Here is a 26,871-nt window from a genome sequence, read left to right on the forward strand (position 1 = left end):
TGGGTGTGTGAGAGTGTGTGAGAGAGAGGAAGGGAGGAGGGCCCCAGACAGACAGACAGACAGACAGCGTGGCTGCATTGTCGCATCAAGACAACTCCAGTCCAGTCCTCCACCTCCACCTCACCAGCAGCAGCAGCAGCAGCTTCTTCTCACATGCGGGGACTGCCTGCTGCCTGCCTTTATTTACCTCTCTAACTACACACGAGGATTTGTTGTTGTCGGTGCGGACTGCTGACAGACAGACAGTGTCACGGTGACTGATATCTGTCTGGCTTAGACAGAGGAGAGGCGGATACTAACACCCCGCAGTGCTGCCTCTGCTTTCCCCGGCGCCGGGAGCCACCGACCGGCCGCTGGGAGCCGGAGCGGCGGTGGTGGGCAGCAGCAGCAGCAGCAGCAGCAGCAGCAGCGGGCTAGGCTAGGCTAACTAACGGTTAGCTACGGCTAACTGGGGGAGAGGCTGCTGCTGGAGGTTTTCGGGGACCAGCATCCTCCTCACAACGCAAGGTTGCAAGGTTGACGCCAACTCTAAAGAGTAGGTTAGTATGATACATTTAATATATTTCAGCTCGCCTTTTTATTGAACAAATATCTTTTGTTGTTTATTAATTATACATTATCCAAACATGACAGGGGAGGGATGACAGGCTGGGAGTTAGCCGCTAGCTTCTGAGCTAGCGACCGTTAACCGTTACCCATCCTCAAACCGTTAGTGGACATTTAGTCGAAATAATAAATAAATGTTTGTGATGACGTGGTTTGGGTCTGGTTAATCTCAGTTATTTATTTCATCCTTACATATCTATGTAAACAGATCAACTCATCGATACTGTTGTGTAGCTGTCATCTCTTGTTGTGCTGTCATCCCCCAAACAGTCAGTGTTGGTTAGTCAACCAGCTGTTAACCAGCTGCTGAACCACTGGGCACTGACACAGCTGGACTGGACTGTCACTCTGTGTCATGTGTGTTTTTGTGTATAATGCTGTCTCAGTCATTAAGAGTTTCCACTCTCTCTATGTTTTATTTATATATATATAATTTAATTTTGATTATTATTATTGATAATAATAGTAGTAGGCTACAGACGATTACTTAGCAGTGAGGTGACTCAAATTATCTTTACATAAATGTTTTAATTCATTTTTGCTCAGAGTTAGAAAGTACAGTGGCCTTGATGTTTAAAAAAGAAAGAAAAGAAAAAATAATAATCTCAAAACACAACAACACTAAAGCAAACTTAATGTCAGAGCATTTCTCATTTAGGAACACAGGTACAACACTTCATGTTTGTAAGTAACCACAACAACCCATATCCCTGGTGACAGTTCACTGTTACTTCCTGTTTTTATTCTGTACACTCTCTCAGCCATTAGTTTTTTTTGTAATTTAAATGTTTATTCATAATAATAAGCCACAGCAGTAAGCCAGCCTTTTGCCCCTTATCCTAGTTAGCATAACTTTTGATGCTGCTGTCTCAGTCATTAAGAGTTTCCACTCTCTCAGTGTTGGGTTTATTTTTTGTAATCTACATTTTTATTTATAAACTCAGTAAAAAAAAAAGTAGAAGACAAAAGCAACTCAAATGGTACAACATACAGAAGATACAAAGGCTAAGGTCAGACAACAACATGAGAAGTGACAAGTGTTCATGGAAAAATAAGTTAGGGATACAGATAAAAGAATAGTAATAATGAAATGAATGAATAATAATAATACAGGCGACTACTTTGCAGTAAGGTGACTCATAAAGTTATTCCAACATCCTGATGTTGAGCTGGGCACAACTTCATATGTTGCTGTCTCAGTCATGAAGAGTTTCCAGTTTCCACTCTCCCATTGTTGGTTGTGTGGGTGAGTTCCAGTTCCTCAGTGTGATCCTGGCAGATGACGCTATCCAAACCATCACAAGTTGTGTGTGTTTTTAATTTCATCTCCTCCTCCTGTGTCATATTTCATTTCAGTGACAGTGTGAAGATGGATTGATTGAACGATGACTGGCGGAAGAAGAGTCCCACCGTCAAAATAAGAGGACTTCTTCTCTCTTAGGTATGTCCCCTACAATATCTCCCTTCTCTGTCCCAAAAGGCAAAGACATTTAATTATATCTTGACTGTCACCTGAAATCACAAAGCTGCTGTAATTCAATGAAGGAAACCAAAATTGAAAAGTAGTTGTGCTTCACAAGTGCTCGCCTTGAAACCACATCTTAGTGTAGTAGTGATGCAGCTGACCAGCCTCCTGTCAACCACAAACACCAAGTGTGATGTACTGTAGAGACTACGTAAGCGTGTGTCTGATCTAACCAGACAACCATTGCTTTTCTGACACAACTCATCGTGCAGTTGTGTTTCAGTATTCAAAGCGAGCCTGTCTCTCCAGGCCAGTGTTTTCCCACTCTCCCCACATCCTGTGTTGTGAGGAAGCTTCCTCTTGTCCCACAATATCCCCCTTCTCTGTCCAAAGGCAAAGACATTTAATCATAGCATATATTATTATTTCCTGTGACTGTCACTTGAAATCACAAAGCTGCTGTAATTCAATGAAGGAAACCAAATTGAAAATTAATTGTTGGAGCTATTGTTAGTATTTATTTACTAGGTCTGGGTATCCCTAATTGATTTGACTCCGATTCACAAGGTCCAGATTCGATTTGATATTGATTCATTTAGAGATATTTCAGTTTTAATACCAACTTGCTTGGTTATGAAAGCGATTTTCACAAAACTAATGTTGCAAATTGTACAAAGATGGAACTCTCTAACCTAAAAATATTCATGTTTACTTTAAATTGACAAAAAAATCAGTTACTGTACATTAATGCACATTTATTTAACATGACCCACTCCAGAAGTAAACAGTGAAACAGTGCAATCAGGCATCCATTAAAAGATCAATCTAAGGATTTTATGAATCGATATCGGATCTTTCAAATGAAGATCAATATGAATCGGAAAATTGATTTTTTAAACCCAGCCCTAGTATTTAGTATTGGTTAGTTTAGTATTTAGTTTAGTTATTAGATTTGCTTATTATGAATCAATTCATTATGATTAGATTTCTGCTAGTATTCTGTTTATTATTTGTTGGGGACCAGCATGCACCTGGGTGGGCAAATGTTTTTTTTTTTTACCAGAGTGGGAGACGCACATTGGGATTTTCTTAGTTTTTTTCTGCTGAAATTAGAATTTGTTTGGACATTATTATATTTTTTTCCAATATGCGTACACCGCCACAACCCATGATGCAGCAGTGGCCTTTTGATTTTTATGATTTGAAGTTTGATTTGAAACTTTTCTTTGTTTGGACAAACTGCTACTACTGTAATTATGAATCACAAGTGCTCGCCTTGAAACCCCCCCCCCCACATCTTTTTGTGTAGTAGTGGTGCAACTGACCAGCCTCCTGTCAACCACAAACACGTAGAGAGCAAGCGTGTGTCTGATCTAACCAGACAACCATTGCTTTTCCGACACAACTGATCGTGCAGTTGTGTTTCAGTATTCAAAGCGAGCCTGTCTCTCCAGGCCAGTGTTTTCCCACTCCCCACATCCTGTGTTGTGAGGAAGCTTCCTCTTTTGTCCTAAAGTGCTTAGCTGCATCCTGATCAGGGTCACAGATCGCAGGACTACTCAATGGGTGTTTTGTTCTAACTCAGGGTTTTCTTTTTTAAGCTTGTTTTTGTACATATTCAAAGCAAGATTTTTTTTTTTAGAATGTTTTTCCTGTGTTTTTTATTCTCAGTTTTAACTCTAAACTTTAACTGGGGCGGGCAGCTTTCCCATCAGCCGGGGGCATTATTGTCAGAAATTCGGAGGGTTTACACTCTCTAACTTGTTGTCTCAATCTTTTGCGATTCGTTTTAGTCCTTCATCCATTCAGCAACTGGATGCTTATCCCGGTCAGGATTGTTTTGGCAGCAGGGCAAAAGCAGAGCTGGCCAGACATTGTCCTTTCCCCCCCAGCTTCCTCCAGCTCATTGGGGCTCCCTCTGGGGGATCCCCGGCTGCTCCTCACCTGATAAACAAACTTCATTTGCCATTTCATGTCGGGAGTGTTTGTTTAAGCAGATCTAAAAGCTGTTGCCATATCTAACCTAACATCTAGACAACATGTGATGTCTCCCTCAGTTACCCAACCCCCTGAAAACATATCCAAAGGTTGGTGGAGGAGAACATCCTGCCACGGGCCTGTAATACTCCTCCCAATGATCTAGGATCAAGTGGGAAATGTTGTTGGGTTATTAGATTCCTGTTAGTTTGAGCAGGAGAATATGAAAGTGAAATTCATGTTGAAAAAGTGAGACAAGATAATATCATGTGAAGTTTGAGTCATTTTATTGTTCTGAAAGCAAAGCTGCACAAAAGCTAAGTGGTGGAATCACCTTTACACGTTTGAGTGCTCAAGCTGATTAATATGAATAGTAAAGGCTTCCACCTGCTTGGCCACGACAACCTCATGCTCTTCGTTAATGAATTCCCCCAGTATAAACAATAAGTAATAAGTAATGGGGTTTCAAAGCATTTAAAAACCAAGGCATGATAACTTGGACATATACAGTGTTGTGAAAAAGTATTTGCCCCTTCATGATTTCTTACTTTTTTGCATATTTGTCACACTTAAAGGTGTTAGCTACAAGTTTAATTGCTAAATTGGTTTATCACAGTTAGTTCATGATTTAACAAGGGAGGCAATTACTTTTTCACACAGGTCCAGGTAGGTTTTTGTTTTCCCTTTAATAAATGAAATAATAATTTAAAAACTGCATTTTATATAAACTTGGGTTATCTACATCTACATTTAAGTGTGACAAATATGCAAAAAAGTAAGCAACCAGGAAGAGGGCAAATTTCACAGCACTGTGTACGTATGTGATGACCAGATGAACTTGGTCTCTCATGTAATGTTTTGAGCCATTGCTTCATGTCAGTACAGTTCCATTATGCAGGGAGACAACACAAGTCCAATGAGGAAACACAAAGAAGATTAAAAAAAAACAGCACAATGTTGCTTTTGAGAGGAAGTATTTTGTCTTATTGTTCACAGTGCGTATTACTGCTCTAAATAACTTGTTGTACTTAGTCAGCCCAGCCATTGTTCTCTAGATAGCCCATGTAAACCAGACAGAGTGCATCAGAAGATAGCTATCGGCTTGATGAATGTTAACTTAGCAATACAATACTTGCCTTTCTTCTCAGTTTTAGTTGTTCTTTTCGTGATCTGTGGCTATTAGCTGACTTCATCTTAACTTCAGGCATAATGTTGTAATTTCCTTAAAGCCCACACAAACACATAGTTTCCCATCGCTGTGTTACAATCAGTTACAGCAGTTGACTCACTCTGTTGTTTGGTTTTTGTGAGTGTTGGACCTGAGAAATCTGCCTGAATGTCACTGACTTCCCCAAAGACCCCTGATTTCCCAGAGCTTGATGACAGAGGGTTGAATCAGAAACTTTATTGATCTCCAGAGGGAAATTATGTTGTTACATTGCAGTTGCTCCAAGAGTAGAGAATCTGAAGTGCATAAAGATGAATATATACAGAAAATATTAGACAAAATATGCCCCTAAAATGTATTATAGGTTCAAGTTTACTTTATTTGTCACACATAATTACAAGTAATAATAATGAAATTCTGATGTACCTTTTGGTCATTGCATAAAAAAAATAAAAGTACAAGAATATAAAATGAAATATTTAAAAACAATAGAATAGATTTAAAATTTAATACAATAAACTAAGTGCAAATAACTAAAGGAGGACGTCAGTATTAATGGCAGCCAGTGTAATAAATTATTATCACTGAGAGTGCAATGGCAACCAATAAAAAATGTAGCCTAACAGTGCATATGTAAAAAATAAAATTTAAAAAAAAAGTGTATGTAAATGTAAATATGAGCTGATGAGCTAATATTGACTGGTGAAAGCACAGGGAAGTAACAAGAAGAAGTAAGAAAGGAAAGAAACAGTATTATTTTTTCTATTTCATTTGACAATAATTGGCTCATTGTGTAATTATAATCTTTTATAAAATTAGCCTCAAAATTAAAGTTTAACATGTCAAGGATGCCACATTTGACCTTGTCAGTATGTCACAAGAGCTGAAACTTCAGACCCTAGTCAGAACCATAGTTATGAAAACAATGCTAGTGCTTGTTTTTCTACAGTACCACAGGTATTGAAGATACAATAGATGTTGTAGGTATTAAAGCAGTGATTTCTGTGACTGACGAGGACAGATAAAAAACCCTGTTAGTGCTTCAGATGGGGACACAGGAGACAATAGCAACATGTAGTTTACAGCGAGTGCAGGTGCAGCAACAGTTCCCACCAGCACAGACGGACACATGGAGGTGTTTTGCATGTGAGGCGGATCGTCTGGGACAGGTTTTTAGTTGTACTGAAGCCAGTATGCAAACAGTGTCACAGAACATTTCACATGAGAGGCGGGCAACGCCTCAAACTAAATGTCAGCCGCTCAAAGACAGACATTTGGATCAATGCACACGATCCAGGGGAGTGAGCTTCAGTTCATTGTCCAGGAGCGGTACAGTAACTTTCATTCTAGTATTAAAGTTAATGTTTAACAACATAGAGGTGTAAAACGGTTTCTTTGATGTTTCACACTGATTTCACCTTGGAGACAAACATGCATGTCTGTGCATTTATGAGTGATGTGTGTCTGGAGTCAAATCTGCACTAAATAAAACATGACAGGCTGTACCTGATTGAAAAAAACAAGTAAACCATTTCAGTTTGACACACACATACACAAACACACCATCGTCTTGCTCCTGGTTGACTTAACATGTCTGGTACGACTCTGTGCTGGTAACAGTTGCGATGGCCTGAGGCGTTTACTCTTTGGGGCGATCCATCCATCTGTCCCACTCTCTTGTACGCTACATCTCAGTCAGGCCTCGAGGGAATTGCTTCAGATTTGGCACAAACATTCACTTGTGACCCCACGAAGCATCTTATGTGAAAAAGTCATGATGATGCTAATGATGAGAAGATTTCACGCAAAATGTCTGACAGGATTAAAATGACATTTTATATCCCAAAGGTCAGCTGCACTGTGTTCTGGCCATTAATCAACTCAACAACTGCTACTTTCTGAGATTTTACACAAGTGTGAAGAGAAGCTTTGAGTATACTACTCTTCTTTTTCTTTGCATTTAGTGTCACTAACTTTATTGGTTTTATTGTTTTATTATTATTGTTTTATTGTTTAATGTTTCACACTATGAGGGTCGGAAGTTGCTTTTAAACGTCGCTGTCTTTCAGGTTGTAGCTTGACTGTGTGACTGAGCTGGGAGACCGAGAAGAAGATGCCTCCCAGGCCGTCCTCAGGGGAGCTATGGGGCATCCACCTCATGCCTCCCAGGTATAACACACTGGATTCTCTCTATGCACTACTATTTATTTTAGACCAATTTTAAGCTAAAGTGTTTCCACTCAGTAGACTTTCATTATATATTTGACATTAATACATAACATTATTGAATGGGCCCTTTACTAAACGTACTGTATGTATCGTGTCATGGGTAGGCCGTACAGTGTGGAAATAAAGGTTGAATTTAATTTATAGAAACTATCACAACATTACTATTTATCGTACTGACGGAAATTTGCTTGGACACACTTTAATTTCATGTTACTGCAATTAAATCATCTCCTACATTCATATACCCGTGTATTTATTGTTATTACCTATTGAGCTGTTATTGTTATTATCCATCTACTGTATATTGTCTGTTGAATATAAATAAATAATTCACAATGTAAAATGTCCAGTGAAAGCCTGGTAAATGAAAAGCAGAGAGTGATGTTTACATTGTGTAATAATAATGGCGGTTGTGTGTCTGCAGGATCCTGGTGGACTGTCTGCTGCCCAATGGGATGATCCTGACACTGGAGTGTCTACGTGAGGCCACGCTCATCACCATCAAACACGAGCTGTTCAAAGAGGCTCGCAAATACCCCCTCCATCACCTCCTACAGGAGGAGACGTCCTACATCTTTGTCAGTGTTACACAGGTATGATGAGGTATCCACTCCACCAATGAAAGTATGAATGACAAAAGGTTTACATATGTTTATTCATTTATTTTTTAATTATTCTGCATGCAGGAAGCAGAGCGTGAAGAGTTCTACGATGAGACTCGGAGGCTGTGTGATCTCCGACTCTTCCAGCCTTTCCTCAAGGTCATTGAACCAGTTGGCAACAGAGAGGAAAAGATCCTCAACAGAGAGATTGGTGAGATGCTCCTCCCTTGGTTTTGTTGTAGCCATGGTTTGTTTTTGTTTTATTACTTTGGTTAGTTCAAAAATATGGATTGATTTATGGAACGAATGCATTATTCTTTAATTTTGTTAGATCCTTCATTATAATTCGTCTAAATAATTGCTGTTTTTTATTAAATGGATTATAGGCAAATAATAGTGAAAAAAGTGAAAAAGCCAAAATAAGCAGATTAAATGCACTATTGCTACTTCAGTTGTTTTGGATTACTGTTCGATATATTTTTGTGAATGTAAAAAGATATCAGAGTAAAACATTATTTTACTTTATCTGTGAATGAACCAATCTTGTTTGAATTCCCCCCAAAGCCTCAAAGACAACTCCGGCTCTGTTTTGTGTCCCGTCAGGTTTTGCCATTGGTATGCCTGTGTGCGAGTTTGACCTTGTGAAGGACCCCGAGGTTCAGGACTTCAGGAGAAACATCCTGAATGTCTGTAAAGACTCTGTGGAGCTGAGAGATGCCAGCGGGCCTCACAGTCGAGCGCTGTATGTTTACCCACCCAACGTTGAATCCACACAGGAACTTCCCAAACACATCTATAGCAAACTGGACAAAGGTAGGCGGCGGCTTAAATTGACCGAACTGAGGTAACGGTAATATCACAGGATGTTTTTAAAGGCAGAAATAATAATCTTTGTTTTGGTCGTCTAATCAAACCCATAATTTTTATTTTTGTGGCAATTATTTAAAAAAAAGAAAAGCACCTTAAAACAACAGGATGATCAGAGGGGAAACCAGTGAACATTTTAGCCTCCCATCAATACTTAATAACCACTGGCCCAGCCTTACAATGCATAGGAACTGTACTAATGAGCATGGCAATGGATGCATTGATTGAAATGCTGCTAGTGTGATGCTATTGTAGTGAAACAATAAAAATGAAAGCACAAGATTCAATACAATAGACTCATTCCTCTGAATAATTAATGGCGGGTTTTGTTCCTTTGTTGCTGTCCGAGTGAAATCTGAATTATTGATCAATTGTCCGACTGTTTCGTCTGTCTGTTTCTTTTCACAGGTCAGATTATTGTCGTGATTTGGGTGATTGTTTCCCCGAACAATGACAAACAAAAGTATACACTGAAGATCAATCATGACTGTGTGCCGGAGCAGGTGGGGTGAACGTGAAGTGAAACGACAGTTAATCAGTCATTTTTAAAGCTGTTCATTTATCAGCAAGAAGGAAAAGAGACAGGAAACAAGCCAGTAATGAATGGTGCCTTCTTCGCATCCTCTTTGTGTCTGTGTGCTAAAGGTGATCGCAGAGGCCATTCGTAAGAAGACACGCAGCATGCTGCTGTCCCCAGAGCAGCTGAAGATGTGTGTTCAGGAATACCAGGGTAAATACATCCTCAAGGTCTGTGGCTGTGATGAGTACCTGCTGGAAAAGTACCCCATCAGTCAGTACAAGGTAAGAGACTGGAGAGCAAATGTTCAAGTATCAAAGCATCAGATCAGTGGAAATAAAGACCTCCAATACTAAATCATACCTGATCAGAAACAAAAGAAAAGCAATCTGTATATTTAATCCTGCCAATTGTTCATATTATCATTGATGTTTACAAGTTGGGAAACACTGCTTATGAGAGATAAGGAAATTGTACCACAGCATCACATCAGTGAATATAAACACTACAGATGTGAAATGTGGAGGGAAAAAAGAGCAGGACGTTTGGCTGGACACGCATGTTTGTGAAATACAGTCGTCGTCGTCCTCCACCAACAACCCGAACCTGGAGAGACTTCTATTGATTCGCTTATTTTTATCACTCCCGAACAGACGTCTAAACAAACTGCTGCTCGGCTAATCCTGCTGGAGGGAAAGTGGAGAAATGATTGTTGATCCTTGATGACTTGTTCTTCCATCAGGCTGTAGCAACAATCTAAAAAAAACCTTGGGTTCTAATATCAATATAACACTCACATCGCTCAGACACATTTCTGATGGAGTAAACATAGATGATATCTACACTATCTTTGAAAGATTATGTTGGGAGCAAGAAAAGAAAAAAGCCTTCACTCTTACTGCTCCACTCCATCAATATTGTATAATACTTATAGAACAGATAACTAACTCCATACGCCTCGATGGGGAAAATTGTGTTTTATTTTTCCAGTGAGACATATCCAGAAGATTTGTATGTAACATGATATGTCTTTTTTAAATCAGGCAACGTTGCACTGACCTATTGATCGTCCCATGACTTCATATTTTTCCCTCCTGTTGTTCTTATCAGATGAGAAATGTTCATAGACAAAAAGTTAAAAGTTGGGGTTGTTGGAGTCAAACTGTGAAATTCTCAGTGTAATGATCTTAAGACCTACAAACATGCTCCAATTCAAGAAAATGCTAAAAGAAATAACAATAAGAACTTATGACACAAGTTGTTGATAACTCACAAACTCTATTAGTGCGAAAGTGTCAGATTGAATCTTTGTTTGTTATGTTTCTGTTTGTTTTCTTTTTTTCACTGTAAAACTGTTGCTCAGTGACTGACAGATTATTTCAGTACAATTATAAATTGAGTGAGGGGCAGGAAATTAAAGAGATACGTATCTTCTCCCTGCTCCTTTCCAACCATGGAATAGGAAAGTATTGTGTTTTGGTATGTTTATTTGGGAAAAGTCATAAATTACCTTGGACCGAACAAAGAAAGAAAGAAAGAAAGAAAGAAAAAAGATATTTATCAGGTGTAGCTGGGATTTTTTTTTGCGTGTATGTGGAAGAAACCTTTCAGGCTCCCAGCCCAGACATGTTTCAGCTCCACTGGCTCTCATTAAAACACTGGAACCTCGTCCCCTGTCACAGCGCTGTGAGCTTGAGCTCTGAACCTGGAGAAATTCCCTCCGAGCCACATCAAAGTAAAAGATGCTCACGGTGTCACTCTTTCCTCCACAGTCAGCTCCTAGAAAATGACCAGTTGACATCACTGGCAAGACTTACGCAGGGTGTAACTCTATCAGCTCCGCATGCACTCGTTCTAACTCTGTGTCTCTCCCCCTCTCCCTCTCCCTCTTGTCTGTCCCTCTAGTATATCCGTAGTTGCATCATGCTGGGCAGGATGCCTAACCTGATGCTAATGGCCAAGGACAGCCTGTACACCCAGTTGCCTACAGACAACTTTGTGATGCCGTCCTACTCTCGACGTATCTCCACGGCAACGTCCTATATGAACGGCGAGGCAGCTGCCAAGTCGCTGTGGACCATCAACGGCACTCTGCGGATACGGGTCCTCTGTGCCACCTATGTTAACGTCAATATACGGGACATAGACAAGGTGGGAATGTCCAGTGTTTACAGGGAATATACAGTTGGTGCGGAAAGTATTCATACCCCCTTCAGTTTTTCACTATTTGTTATTTTGCAGCTTTATGCTAAAATAAAAAATAAAATAAAAACATTTTTCTCATCAATCTACACTCAGGTGTGTACCTTTCCAAATCATGTCCAAACTATTTAATTCGACACAGTCTAAAGTTCTGGGTTTGTGCTGTCATGATAGGTTGATGAGTGTAGAGTAGGAAGGAAAAAATGATTTTAACATAAGCTGCAAAATAACAAATAACAAATAATTGAAGGGGGGATGAATACTTTCCGTACCCACTTTAACTGAGCTTGGGCTCATCAGTCAAATCAAACAAACCTCCTAAACAAGAATCATGAGTCCAACATCTTAGTGAACACTTAACACTGGTGGGAATACGCCAGAATTGGTTGAATAAGAATGATGACTTGAAGGACTTGAAGAATTGAGGACTTTAAATTTAGATTTGTTTTGGAGCTGGATAAAGTGACGGTTGTTCCAGTGGTGCAGAGTGTCCCACCTTCCCACTCCCTCACATCCTGTGGAAACAAACTGTCATTGTCCAAGTCTGATGTGAACACAGACCTTCACCAGGGGGAAAAGTAATGCCTGGTAGCTAACCTTGATGTGTAATGACAGCTGAGCTCGACAGCTTGTTACAGGACAATAATCCATACAGTCATATGACTTTTCTTTTTTTTTTGATTATGGTTGCTGCTGTTTGTTCTTCCCTTAAATCTTCTCCTCGGTCAAAGTTGCTTCTTCTTTCTGTCTGCTTGTAGATTTATGTGAGGACCGGCATTTACCATGGAGGTGAACAGATGTGTGACAATGTCAACACACAGAGGGTACCCTGCTCCAACCCCAGGTAAAATGTTAACATGTTCATTCATGACTGTAGCCCTTAAATGCAAGACTTCTTAAAGGGATATTTTAACATTTTGGTAAATTGGCCCATTGCCATAATCCAAAAACAACTCTGTCTCATAACGTTCTGTTATTATCTCATAGCGTGGTGAATGTGCAGGTCACAACTTGTCCACCAGAGCGTTTTGGAGTTGTTGGATTGTGTATTTGATGAGTTTGATGAGGGAAACCAAGAAATCCCATTAGCCTCCGTAGCATAGCTCTGAGCAGCTCGCGGCTCTGCTCCGCCATTCTAAAAATAGCTTGCACCGACAATTTCAAGGTAACCAACCTACTCCTAAAACTATAGGGATTATGGCAATGGACCAATTTGCCAAAATGTTGAACTATCCCTTTAATAATAACAACAATAACTTTATATATAGAGATCTTTCCTCAATGTAGTTAGAAAACTTTCACCAGAATTCTCCTTTTAGACCATCTACTAATCTGCTAATTTACTTTGAGCAGTAAAGCAGGATAAACAGTTTAGTGCTGGCTGGTAACACTAAACTGCCGTATCACATTACTGTTAAACCCTAGTCTTGGCCCTCACCTGACAGAAATGCCACCCAGACATAGACAGTACCTGGGGGAACATATATGGCTGTTGTTGTTTTTTCCCCACAGCCTTATGCGTGAATAAATGTTGTGTGCTACGTAGAAGTATCAACTCGTTATCAGCAGTTTGGTTAGAAAAGCTCTTACTTTAGGTCCATTGTTAGAGGTAGTACTTTGAACTTTATGTCTACAGATTAAAATATTTTTGTCGTTTTATTTATCTTTTTTTCTGTTCGTTATTCCAACCCTGCAGGTGGAATGAGTGGCTCACCTACGATATGTACATCCCAGACATCCCCCGCGCCGCCAGACTCTGCCTCTCCATTTGCTCTGTCAAGGGCAGGAAGGGAGCCAAGGAGGTAGGACGGAGAGCAGTGCAGGGAATCACACAAAAACAATCTGTAGCCGGGAACAACAAACAACAAACTAAGTATAAACTCATCATTTTAGCCAAAGGAAACAAATGGTGTGATCATACAAATCCAATACCTGCATATGTCACACAGACAGTATAACAGATAGGCAGACAGTTGTCACACCCTAAAGATAGCAGAGAACAGATGACCTTCATGTGTCAAAATGATGGCATGCTCACCCATCCTGGGGGGATGTACGTATATGTATCGGTGCCTCCAGTGAATGTGTGTGTGTGTGTTGGCAAATGAACCTGCACTGTGTGTGAGTGTATGTGTCCACAGTAAGTTGGAGCAGTGGTATCGTCTTTTGGCTCTGTTTAATTACTAATCAGCCATGGGCACTGCGATGGCAGAAAACATCAGCAGAAACTCGATCAGCAGAAGGGACTTTTCCATTCATGTGAGAATATCGCTTGGGTAAATTGGCACTGTGGGCATGTTGTGAATGAGGCTAATTGTTCTCCATCAGACTCGCATCAAAGTATCTGACAGCTGAAAAACACAACGCCTGGATGGCGCAAAATCAGAATTACGACTGATAAGTTAGCAAATTAGTACATTTAATATAAAGATTTAAAAAATATATGAAAAAGAAACTTTAATACTGTTTTGGTATCATCCAATAATCATTTGTGTTGTATGAATCAATCAATTGTATTGGACATGTCAAGAATAAAATGATAATATTAATAATTAAAAGCATAGAAGCAATGCTAAGATAAAAAAATAAAAATAAAGAAACAATAAACCACAATCCTCTGTATCATAATCAACACATGTTAAGAATCATCATCTCAAAAGAAGATACCTGTCATGTTCAAAAGGGGCAAGAAGAAGTTGAAAGCTTTTCTAGTCCTTCCCCTATTCATATTCATATAATTAATAATATCAAACTGAAGTTACAGATAATTACAGATAATTCATTCATATAATACTAATAGAAAATAAAAGTTCAATTACAGCCATCAGTCCATGTTATCTGTCTAAGTAAACAAATCAACTCATTTGGTCAAAAGAGGAACAAAATAATCAAAATGAATACACCAGACATTCATACAGTCCAAAAAATAAAAGAACACAACCAGAAAAAAACCACTAGTCCATCTCATAAGCACTCAGTACTTTGTTTCAAGGCGTGTGTGCATTTTCCTCTCTGAGGTTAGAAACTACAAAGTGTAAAACTCTTCCAGTGTGTCTCATACTCGTAACAGACACCCACGCCGATCAATTCTTCTTGCATCTTTCTCTTCAGTCTGGTGGAAAAGCTAGAAGACGGCGAGGTGTGTGTGAGAGTGTGTGAGTGTATCAATGAATGCCAGACATGGATATTGTAACAGACACCCGGGGTGAGTCGTGTCCCCTGCTGCGCCACACTAGGTTCGGGTCGGGTTAGCGGATGCTCTTTCATGCGCCGCCTGAATTAAAGATAAACACTTCTCTACGGCAGCTCTTTGTTCCAGCACTTACTATAAATAGGTGCGTTGTGACTGGCCGTCTGCGTGTAACTCTGTCAAGCTCACCTTGTTCCATCGCTGCCCCTTAGTGAAGACTCACTCTGAAGAACCAGATCTTATCTTAAACATTTCTGCAGCCTTTGTGAAGACTGATATTGTCGCTCTTTGAAATGGAGCAGTTAAAGTACATTGTTTGAAAACGTTTATTATATCTCAGGATGAAACTGTAATGCATGTTCATGAGCAGCAGCCCATATGTTCAGAAAGTTTATTAACATTGTTTTATACATAACGTTTTACTCTACTAACATTCAGAGGCCCAGCTGAGTGTTTAATTGAACTATTTTCTCTCTTATATTGACTACCATAAAACAAAACATTCACATTAATTGACATCGATGGTCAGTTGAACAAATCTTCTTCCTCTGACTGTGGTGTGGTGTGACTGGACTGCACAGATTGCCCACCTGTGGAAATCTTGTCTGTGCTTTCACTTGGCTGGAGCCTTCTTAATTTATTTTAAATGGTCTCAGTGTCGTGTATTATGTTATAATTGATATGGACTTTAATCTGAGTCAGTGCTTTTAATCTGCCCGTAGTAGAAGGAAATCTTAACTCTCTTCAGACCTTAAAGGGATAGTTCAACATTTTGGCAAATCCTCCAATCACCATAATCCCTATAGTCATAGCAGTAGGTTCATTACCTTTAATTATCGGATGCATGTTGTTTTGAGATCCGTGGGGCAGAGACGTGAGTTGCTCAGTGAACACAATGGAGGTGAACGGTACAGGTCCCCTGTCCCTCATCAAACTCATCACATACACAATCCAACAACTCCAAAACACTCTCGTGGAGAAGTTGTGACCTGTACATTCACCACACTATGAAATAATCATGTATAATTATGTAACATTACGACACATGAAGCAAATACTACTTGCGCTTTTGAAATCACTCCGCCCAGCAGCCGTATCTGGGATGTAGTTCCGGCTACGCATTTGCCTTGAAAACAACTCTGTCTCATAATGTTACATTAATATTTCATAACATGGTGAATGTGCAGGTCACAACTTGTCCACCAGAGCATTTTGGAGTTGTTGGATTGTGTATAATTAAAGGTAGCGAACCTACTGCTATGACTATAGGGATTATGGCAATAGGAGAATTGTGAAAAAAAAATGTTAAACTATCCTTTTAAGACCCCTCATGTTTTACCTCTGCGAGTCCCATAATACATTGGTGTTCAATGCCTCTTTGATTCCCCTTTTCTCTCTCTTTTTAGGAGCACTGTCCATTAGCTTGGGGTAATGTCAACTTGTTTGACTACACTCACACGCTCGTGGCTAACAAGCTGGCTCTGAACCTCTGGCCAGTCCCTCACGGCCTTGAAGACCTCCTCAACGCCATAGGAGTCACTGGATCCAACCCAAATAAGGTATTCATATTCAGCTTCCGACCTACTTGAAATAAAGCATGAGAAAGTAACAGGTTTTCCGTCTGGACTGTTTTATGAGATACTTTAATTTACACTGTTTCATCACTTTCTTCTGATCCCTGTTGTCTAGGAAACACCATGTTTGGAGCTGGAGTTTGACCACTTTAGCAGTCAGGTCAAATACCCAGATATGAATGCAGTAGAGGATCATGCAAACTGGACCATCTCCAGGGAACTGGGGTTCAACTACAACCTCTCTGGACAGGTAACAACCTGCTTACCCACTCCTAACTAGAGTTCATCTGCTAAAGCTTTTTAAATACGTAGTTAATTACAGTACATGTAAACATGCACACCTCACTTCACCTTACTTACTTAAAAACATTTGTTTTCACCTACAGTAACTGGTGTGAGGTCTGCAGCTTTAAATAACCAAATGAATTAAACACAGTTGATAGACATGTGGAAATGAAGTCATGTTATGAAGTACCAGCATTAAAAATCACGATTAAATACATCTTTACATCCATATTCTCACTGAAAAAGCTGATTAATTTTGAAAATAACAATTCAAATATGCACCAAGTAGCAGTAGTAGTAATCAAAGAGTGGAAGCATGAACCATTATGGGCTTTTATGACTCTTTCCAGTTTATTTTCAATCTTATAAATTAAAAATATTCACATTCATAAATAATTTGATCCGCAAGATTGATTTCCAGTTGTAAACTCATTGTTGACATGCACCTTCTTCATTGAGTTGGCCCTGACTAACATGTTGGTGTGACACAACAGTGCCACTGTAAGTTCCTGTGTTCAGTTATTCATGATCTGTCTTATCAGATTTCTAGATGAGATGATGTGTGATATGAGAGCCATGACTTCTGCTGTGATAATGTGACATGTGGCTGTGTATGTGTATGTGTGCGTGTGTGTGTGTGTGTGTGTGTGTGTGTGTGTGTGTGTGTGTGTGTGTGTGTGTGTGTGTGTGTGTGTGTGAACAGTGTCAGACAACGTGTTAAGTTATTCATGATGTGTGCATCAGATGTGATAAGAATACAGTAATATCATCCCATTTATTCTTAAGCAGGAAATTGTTTAATTCAAATCTACATAATCATATTTATACAGTCAGAAGTCAGACTTGGTTCTGTTAAGGAGGCTGATTGTGGCAGGAACAGATGAGCTTTACCACAGATTTTAGTGCTTTTAGCTTCTCAAAGTGATGCAGCCTTTAGGGAGAGGTTCACATTCAGGATGTGAGGGCTCGGCTCCAGCTCTGTCACAGCTCTGTCACGGTTTTAACATCAGTTGGAAGCGATTCAGAAGAAGCACTGCTGTTATTCTGCTGCCACATTTATAATAGAGTTAGGAGTGTTGTGCTTTACAAGGATAAATACACATTTACGGCTCATTCAGACGTGGTAATGGATCATTTTTGGCTTTATCAAACTGAACAACAAGTATTCTGTAATTTTTACACCTTCTTTGCCGTTACCCATCACTCATTTTTTAAATTAAATGATGATGTGGTCATAAAAACCTGATTAGTTATTCCTGGTCAGCGTTATATTTATGAGCCCAGTGCATAATCAGATTTCTTGCTTGTCTGAATTGTCTCACAGCAAAGAGAGAGATATGTAAAACATTATTGTGAAGCAAATGCTGTGAAACTGATTTATTTGTCTTTTTCTCTCAGGAAACGCATGAAAAATAGTTTTGCAGAATATGTAGCCAGAAAACAAATGAAATTCATCATTGAAATCATTTATTTTAAATCATTTAAAAGAAAGAAAATGACATTATAGTGAATTTCACAGAGCACCAGAAGCTGCAATATGGAAAATAACTCAGTATGAGGAAAAACTAGCTCTCTTCTTCATGTGAACATTGTGAACCAACCAAGTAGCCTGTGCACAGATTAAAAGCTGTTGTTAACTTGAGCAGAACTAGGGTGGACATGGTTGAATAGATAAAATGGTAACACAGAGGCTGGGATCTGGTAAATGCTGGGATTTAGAGCAGATTAACTTGCAGAAGGACAATGTGACGCTTTAGTGTCATGTTGTTGTTCCATCAGATACTGTGCGATGCAGGACAGGTGGACCACACGGTGCTGATTTATTCATGACTATAGCGTAATGTGGCGTATCGTAATTCCTTTATCTGTAACTTGAGTTTGATAAGCTTCCCCAACAGTTAATGAGTTTGACTGAATCTGTTGCTCACAATGACTGGGAAGTGGCCACATCCAGCGAACTGATGATGGATCTAAATGGTTTAAAATGTCTTGACAAGATGAGAAGATTGATAACAAGAAATACACATTTTTCATCATTTTACTCATCAACGTAATGTAAGAAGAGTGGAAATGTGCAGCTGCTTCTTTATTGCTGTCCAGTTTCACATTTATTAAGATCCCTACATCCCTAGATAATAAAATAATTGGAAAACTTTTGCATTTTACAAGTTCAACTTCTCTCTTTCACTTATTTTGCACAGATGTTAAAGTAGGGCTAGATGATGTTTTGTATTGAAGAAGAAATTATGGTAACCCTTTAATTTACAGGCCACTAATTACATGATAATTATTACGTAATAATGACAGGAAATAGCCAAGAAATAACAAGTAATTCTGTCATAATGTCTAGAAATAGCCTAGAAATAACGGTCAATTTCATAGTAATATCATGTTTTTCATAAAAAAAGATTACACATGCTTTTCGTGCTTTGAATTTTTCCCCACCAAATTCTTGCAATTGACTGTTATTTCTGGGCTATTTCTATGCAATCAATCATTATTTCTTTGCAATATTTCTTGACATTACTATGAAATCAACCATCATTTCTAGGCTATTTCTAGACATTATGACGGAATTACTTGTTATTTCTTGGGTATTTCTTAATAATCTTTAATGGTAAACTTGAGATGATAAAAAAAGTATTCTCTGTATTTACCGGTAAGCAGATAAATACAATAAATGAATAATGTTCTAGTTGGATGGTGGAAGAGCAGTAGTACCAAGCTCAGAATAAACTCTGGAGGATGAACCAGTTATTAGTCTTTGTGTAAAGTGGCTCAGTGGTCAAACTAACATGGAAGTAAGATATGAAGGCAGATGATCCAACTTCAGTCTGACGGGAAGTGACATAAAAGCTCAGAATGACAGAGTTGAAGGTCTAGGTTAATAACATTTTATTTTATTTTCCTCCAGTGTAGATGTCAGTAGATTTCAGAACTAGAGGTGGAATTGTAACCTTCAAAATGTGATAATAAAGCGACATAAAAATATATTTTCTTTCTGTTGTGTCCCAGAGCAATCGTGTGGCCAGAGATCACGCCCTGACAGAGAGCGACACTGAGCAGCTCAGACAGCTGACTAACAGAGACCCTCTGTCAGAAATCACTGAGCAGGAGAAAGACTTCCTCTGGAGACACAGGTGACCTCCCACTTACAGTAACAAGACACTGTACTGTACAGTCTGAGTACTAGTTCATGTGCTATAGATTACACAGCATGGTATCTCACAATCACATGTAGCTGTTTGTATCTTTACATTGTTCTAATTGTATATTCCTGTAGGTTAACACCTCAGACATGAGATGCATTTATTCAACACTGGGATGTAACACACGTGCTCTGACGCCTTTGTCCTTCTCTTCCAGGCACTACTGCATGAACATCCCCGAGATCCTTCCCAAGATCCTTCTCGCTGTCAAGTGGAACTCCAGAGATGAAGTAGCACAGGTGCTGCCTGTTATATACACTCCTGCATATTTAATTAGTTTTCAATGAATGAGAAGTAACATACATAAAGAAACAAACCTCAGATGTTACACAAAATACTCTCAGATGGATTTTGAAAATGGAAAACAGAGAGAGAGATTTCTGGTTTTATGACCAAAATTTAAGAACAGTAAAGATTACTCCGTGACTACTGTTGTTAATGTCTTACAAAGTAATTTTCATACAGTAGATAGACAGATGCTTTATTGTCATTGCACATTAGATACGACAAAACTGAATTCTCCAGCAGTCTCAAACAACAGCCCAAGGTTAAAGTGGTCTGAAATATAAATATCTAAAATATGTAAAATAAAATAAAAATAAAAAACATTTCTGTACATACAATAAATAAGTACAGACTCAACTCTGTAATACCAAAGACATATATAAGTAAGTAAGTAAGAGGCCTTTATTGTCACTGCATTAAAATACAATGAAATTGCAACTGCTCATCACAGTGGTGGCATTCATACTTAAACTTGTACTGGTCCAAAGTAACTGTAGCTTGCAAAAAGAAAATAACTTGCAACAGGGCTAACATTACTCACATTTTTTTTCCTTTGCAAATGTATGTGTTTACTATAAAACTGTAATTAAGAGTATTAACCTGTGTGTCTTGTGTTTGTTTCCCAGATGTACTGCCTGTTAAAGGAGTGGCCGTCAATCCGACCTGAGCAGGCCATGGAGCTGCTGGACTGTAACTATCCAGACCCCATGGTCAGACACTTCGCTGTTCGCTGCCTCGACAAATACCTGACTGATGACAAACTGTCCCAGTACTTGATCCAACTGGTGCAGGTGGGTTTAACACAGTTCAAGGGGGCTGATTGTACTGGGCTGAGTGTGGAGCACCTTCCTGTCCTCGGCTGGCTTTGTCCACATGAAAACGGAGCTTCACCCAAAACAATCTTTTTTCTTGTTCGTTTTGGAAAAAAATCTGCGTAAACACGTTTCATCGTTTCAAGAAATATCTGCGTACACACAGATCCACTGAAAACGACTCAAAACGCTGTCGTACTCCAGCCTGTGTGGAGCGTAAACACCAAAAACAAAGAAGATGGAAAGTTCCCCTGCTGTATTCAAACTCCAAACATTATAAGTAGATAAAATGTTGATTGGGAGTCGTGTCAGTGCAAATATGACGATCGGTGATGATTTAACGGGTGCGATTCAGCCGCAGTGTCGGAGTTACGTTACGTCCACCGACTGTATATACGTCTAGCGGTCTGTCTCAGGTTACAGGTTAGAGCGGTAGGGGATATGACATCATCGTTTTAGAGAAGATCCATCGTGGGTGTCTACACGAAAACACTGGGGCGGCGTTTTCAGATTTTCCCACTCAGTTTTCGCCCCCCAAAAAACACAGTTTCTGTCTGGACGAAACGTTTCATTAAATCCGTATCCGTCTGGCCCGGCTCTTTATCTGCTGGAGATCAGCTTCTGTTTGGCTCGTCCCCGTGTGTTGGAGACTTTCCAGTCTGTGATGTAGGACGGTGTTGGGTGAACAGAGACTGCAGGGCACTGAGACAAAGTGAGAAATGACTAATCTGAACCTCATCTCAGCCTCTCTCTCTTTCTCTCTCCTCTTCTTCTAGGTATTAAAATATGAGCAGTATCTTGACAATCCCCTGGCACGCTTCCTCCTCAAAAAGGCCCTGACCAATCAGAGGATAGGACATTTCTTCTTCTGGCATCTCAAGTGAGTCACAACCCACTGCTTTTTCTTTGTCGAAGTACTTTTCCTCTCTCCGTCTTTGCAGAAAACTGAAAAGTGGTCTTGCCTCTCTCTTTCTTCTGTGTGTGTGTGTGTGTGTCTTCTTCACAGGTCAGAAATGCACAACAAGACGGTGAGCCAGAGGTTCGGGCTGCTGTTGGAGGCGTACTGCAGGGCCTGTGGCATGTACCTCAAACACCTGAGCAGGCAGGTGGAGGCCATGGAGAAGCTCATAAACCTCACTGACATCCTGAAGCAGGAGAAGAAGGATGAGACGCAGAAGGTATCGAGGGGTAGCAACACACACGCACAAACATGCACCTGCACATGCACACATTGTAGGAACATATGATTTTAAACTGTGATGTGATGAGATTTTGGCATTTTTCTGGATTAGTGCCTTTAAATTTCTACTTGGTCTCTATTTGAAGTAACAATTTAAATTCTAATCTATAATATAATCTATTATAATCTGATGTCTGATGCTGCAGCTCCATAGACATCGTGTGGGCAGAGGAGCAGACTCCTCCTGCCGTGTTTGTTGATGCAACGTGTCGGTGCCGCTGTCACTTACAGTATCGAATACTAACACACAAGTGGCGACTGTGACTCCGCTAGCAATACGTACGCCCACGTATAAGAACAGGGAGCTATTTATTGATGCTCACCTTGATGCTTAAAATACATATCATCAGTACTGTAGTGATGAATAAGGTTTCATAAGACAGCCAGGTTTCATTTCCAGTAAATTGATCATCACCAAATATTTATAATTGCATTATATTTTAATGTGTAACGTGTCATCTGTGTTACAGTGTTTCCTCTAGGACACACCACCTCCTGCGACACACACCCCAGAGCAATAAGAAAACACTTCAATTGAACGTTGGATTATTTAACGTGCAGTGTGTAGTGAGAACGTCAGTGCTGGAGAGAGGAGATTATATAATAATATATATAATTATAAAATAATAAAAAATATAATAACCTCATTGACGTTGTTAATTGATAAATCGAGCGCCGTCCAGTGGATCGAGACACTTGAGGAAGTTGACAAAGTAACGTTAACCAGTAGATTATTATTGTGCATCTGCTCCGACCTGATAATAAAGTAGTGGCGAGCCGCCACATCTAAATGTGAATAGCGGAAACTCTGGTGTTATGATACTTATTTAAAGCAGGTTTGGTTGTAGAAGATTTCTGTGTGGTTGTGTGTGTGTATGTACATTTATATGCACATGTGAACGGTATTGAGATCGTGTGTGTGTGTTTCTCTTGTGCAGGTCCAGATGCGGTTCCTAGTGGACCAGATGAAGAGACCGGACTACATGGACGCCCTGCAGAACTTCACCTCTCCCCTGAACCCGGCACATCAGCTGGGAAACCTGAGGTTAGACACCATAGAGAATAAAGTGTTATGTGTGTATTCATTGTTGTGTATATGCAGTAAGGTTGGGAACATTAGATTGACATTGTTTAATTAATTTGTGCACAGGCTGGATGAATGCAGGATCATGTCATCAGCAAAGAGGCCGCTGTGGCTGAACTGGGAGAATCCTGACATCATGTCCGAGCTCCTGTTTCAGAACAACGAGATTATCTTCAAAAACGGAGACGGTAACAGACACACGGACGCACACGACCTGTTAAAGGATAGTTCAACATTTTGGCAAATTGGCCCATTGCCATAATCCCTATAGTCATAGCAGTAGGTTCATTACCTTTATTTGTCGGTGCAAGCTATTTTTAGATCGGCAGAGCAGAGCCGTGAGCTGCTCAGAGCTACGCTACGGAGGCTGATGGGATTTCTTGGTTTCCCTCATCAAACTCGTAACGTTCCGTTATTATCTCATAGTGTGGTGAATGTGCAGGTCACAACTTGCCCACGAGAGCGTTTTAGAGTTGTTGGATTGTGTATTTGATGAGTTTGTAGCTATGAGCAGCTTGCGGCTCTGCTCCGCCGTTCTAAAAATAGATTGCACCGACAATTAAAGGTAACGAACCTACTGCTATGACTGGGATTATGGCAATGGGCCAATTTGCCAGTCCCTATCCCTATCCCTTTAAACCTTCCTTTTATCTCTGCTACACTACGCATTATTCCTGAAATGTTTCCTGTCCTCTTTACAGACCTGTTAGAAATAAGCCTTCAGCCACAACTCCAAAAATATTGTGTCTAAAACAGATGTTATATAAATATCTCTTTACCCATTGCGTGATAAACGATAAACGATAAACCTAAATACTGGAGAAAATGGGAATCTTTCTGCAGAGTGTGGTCTTGTTCACTCGACATAAAGCCGTAGTGGGATAAATAAACAGCATTAAAAGGGATTAAAGTGCAGCTCTAAGATGTAATTAAAAGCCAAGGCAAACAGATGTGCTCCGCTCTGAGATCCCCAGATAGTTTGTTCTGGATGTGAAAAAGCTAAAATCAGCATCACCATTGTATTTCACATTGTTAAAGAATATCTGAGATGAATCATTCAGTTATTCAAGGACAGTCAATACAGTGAATGAATACTACCATCACCGTTAAAACACACTGACAGAGCTTCCTCACTCCTACTCCCTTATGTTATTGTGAGAGACTCTTTAGCTGCGTTTGCACGGCAGCAACTGTTCACTCATTTGTGCCATGAAGCTATAACGTGAAGCAGCATATTTCCCAGCTACAGCCTCAGACTGTAAATAACTCTGATTAGAGGCTGCTGGAATCATTCTCACTGCTTCTTATGCTGTGTATGTGTCTGATCTGTCATTATCCCATGGTGTTATTAACTGTAACTCTGTGTGTGTGTGTGTTTGTGTTGTAGACTTGCGCCAGGATATGCTGACGTTGCAGATTATTAAAATCATGGAGAATATTTGGCAGAATCAGGGACTGGATTTACGGTATTTTCATCTCAGTCTATATTTGTCTTTTCTGTCTGAACCGTTTCTACTTGAGTTTCTTTACTCCCTCACTCACTTTGTTGTGTGTGTGTGTGTTTGTGTGTGTAGGATGCTTCCCTACGGCTGTCTGTCATTAGGAGACTGCGTGGGCCTCATTGAGGTGGTTCGCAGCTCCCACACCATCATGCAGATCCAGTGTAAAGGCGGCCTGAAGGGAGCCCTGCAGTTCAACTCAAACACTCTGCATCAGTGGCTCAAGGACAAGAACAAGGGCGAGATGTGAGCGCCTCCACTCTTTCTCTCCTCGTATGAGTTTAACAGCATCCCTGCATCATTAGCGCCCAGTGTGACAGAGATGAAACACAGTCCATTAGTAGAAAAGTGTCTGGAGTCTTGGATTATTTAGAGTTACACCAGTCTCCACTTCGGTTTAACTAACTTATCTCACAGTTTTTAAAATATTTACTTGTCGTTAATTTTACAGTATCGTCACTGCTCACTTGTTCTTCCTGTGCAGGTACGACTTGGCTGTAGATCTGTTCACCAGGTCCTGCGCTGGCTACTGTGTAGCTACATTTATCCTCGGGATAGGAGACAGGCACAACAGCAACATCATGGTCAAGGATGATGGACAGGTAATGTTTAATAACTACACAAACACGCACACACACAATTCACGCTCATTCTGCACACACACTTTTTGTACTTATTTGTTGCCCCTTTACCCTGTAGAATCTGGTTTTAAGTACAGTATTTCCATAAATGTTCAAAATGTCCTTGTTTTTTGTTTGTTATTTTCCAGCTCATATTTAAAAATAGAATAGGTGTGCTGGAAATATGTTAAATATCACTGAGCCACACCTCTCAACGCACACAGTATATGGACATAACCATAACAACAACAACACTGCAGCTGAATCGCGCCCATTAAATCATCATCGATCGTCATATTTGCTCCGACACAAATCCCAGTGACATTTAATCGACCTATAATGTTTGGAGTTTGAATACAGCGGGGGAACTTTGTGTCTTCCTCTCTGGTTTTGGTGTTTATGTGTGGCAGCATTACAGCGCCACACACGCTATGTACGTCAGCGTTTTGAGTCGTTTTCAGTGGATCCATGTGTCTACGCAGATATTTCTGGAAACAATGCCGTGTTTATGGGAAACTTTTCCAAAATGAACAAGAAAGAGATCGTTTTGGGTGTAGCTCTGTTTTCATGGGGCCTCAGTGTGCCTAGTTTCGGCAAAATTAGATAATAAAATAATAAAACTTGATTTACTGAAGCCTGCATCATTAATTTATTAAAACTTTTCTACTAGACAGAAAAAGTTCAATCTTCAAAAACAGTATGTAATCGAGCTCAAAACTGCCTGAAGTTGAAGTTTTGAAAACATAATGATTAGTTTTGAAAAAGTCTGGATTTTTTATTTAGAAATAGGGCAAGCACCTTGTAGAAGTTTTAGAATAATATAGACTCATGAGTGTTGTGCTCTCCTCCTCCAGCTGTTTCATATAGACTTTGGCCATTTCCTGGATCATAAGAAGAAGAAGTTTGGCTACAAGAGAGAGCGAGTGCCCTTCGTCCTGACACAAGACTTCCTCATCGTCATCAGCAAGGGATCACCGGAGTGCACAAAGACCAAAGAGTTTGAGAGGTGCTGCAGAATTTCACATCTTAAAAGAATAGTTCACCCAAAATTCAAATTGCACTCATTATCTACTCACCCTCATGTCGACTAAGGGCTGGGAGAAGTTTCAGATTCCTCCGTGGCTTCTCTGAGTTACAGGGGGTCTCGGCGTAGCAGTGCATGTCCATATAACGGTTGCAAATGGATATCACTTTTCTTCATAACAAAAAGACACACCAAAAAACATCCAAATACCTCCATGCTGCTCGTATGTAATATCCATCTTGTATTGAAGCCCCGAAATGCGAATGGCGATTTGCGCCGGCATCAGTAATCGCAAATCTCGCAATATTTGGACGGACCAGGAAGAGGAGCTTCCGCTGCAAACAAGCTTGAAATATAGACTTATTCAATTTTTTTCGGAACAATTTCACATTTCGGGGCTTCAATACAAGAGGGAC

The 26,871-nt window shown here is 39.9% G+C and overlaps 1 protein-coding gene across 4 annotated transcripts in view; it reads left to right on the forward strand.

The window, feature by feature from the left end:
• Nucleotides 1-409: 409 nt before the first annotated feature.
• pik3ca (phosphatidylinositol-4,5-bisphosphate 3-kinase, catalytic subunit alpha) overlaps nucleotides 410-26,871 on the forward strand; it is a 29,569-nt gene continuing 3,107 nt past the window's right edge. Inside the window, exons 1-24 of one of the 4 annotated variants that reach the window (XM_085775030.1) lie at nucleotides 410-539; nucleotides 1,963-2,051; nucleotides 7,286-7,385; nucleotides 7,870-8,038; nucleotides 8,132-8,258; nucleotides 8,651-8,860; nucleotides 9,323-9,417; nucleotides 9,560-9,715; nucleotides 11,337-11,582; nucleotides 12,392-12,477; nucleotides 13,330-13,435; nucleotides 16,230-16,382; nucleotides 16,513-16,647; nucleotides 19,698-19,822; nucleotides 20,049-20,130; nucleotides 20,803-20,967; nucleotides 21,765-21,868; nucleotides 21,995-22,166; nucleotides 23,167-23,273; nucleotides 23,379-23,500; nucleotides 24,700-24,778; nucleotides 24,887-25,057; nucleotides 25,296-25,413; nucleotides 26,286-26,437. In XM_085775030.1, the coding sequence (XP_085631156.1) occupies nucleotides 7,330-7,385; nucleotides 7,870-8,038; nucleotides 8,132-8,258; nucleotides 8,651-8,860; nucleotides 9,323-9,417; nucleotides 9,560-9,715; nucleotides 11,337-11,582; nucleotides 12,392-12,477; nucleotides 13,330-13,435; nucleotides 16,230-16,382; nucleotides 16,513-16,647; nucleotides 19,698-19,822; nucleotides 20,049-20,130; nucleotides 20,803-20,967; nucleotides 21,765-21,868; nucleotides 21,995-22,166; nucleotides 23,167-23,273; nucleotides 23,379-23,500; nucleotides 24,700-24,778; nucleotides 24,887-25,057; nucleotides 25,296-25,413; nucleotides 26,286-26,437 (2,936 nt within the window). In that variant the 5' untranslated portion in view covers nucleotides 410-539; nucleotides 1,963-2,051; nucleotides 7,286-7,329. The remainder of the gene's footprint in view (nucleotides 540-1,962; nucleotides 2,052-7,285; nucleotides 7,386-7,869; nucleotides 8,039-8,131; nucleotides 8,259-8,650; nucleotides 8,861-9,322; nucleotides 9,418-9,559; nucleotides 9,716-11,336; nucleotides 11,583-12,391; nucleotides 12,478-13,329; nucleotides 13,436-16,229; nucleotides 16,383-16,512; nucleotides 16,648-19,697; nucleotides 19,823-20,048; nucleotides 20,131-20,802; nucleotides 20,968-21,764; nucleotides 21,869-21,994; nucleotides 22,167-23,166; nucleotides 23,274-23,378; nucleotides 23,501-24,699; nucleotides 24,779-24,886; nucleotides 25,058-25,295; nucleotides 25,414-26,285; nucleotides 26,438-26,871) is intronic. The other 3 variants (XM_085775033.1, XM_085775031.1, XM_085775032.1) reach the window with 3 other exon arrangements.

This window comes from Trachurus japonicus, chromosome 4 (genome assembly GCF_045865225.1).
Source record: "Trachurus japonicus isolate A0001 chromosome 4, Traja_1.0".
NCBI classification, from domain to species: Eukaryota; Metazoa; Chordata; class Actinopteri; order Carangiformes; family Carangidae; genus Trachurus; species Trachurus japonicus.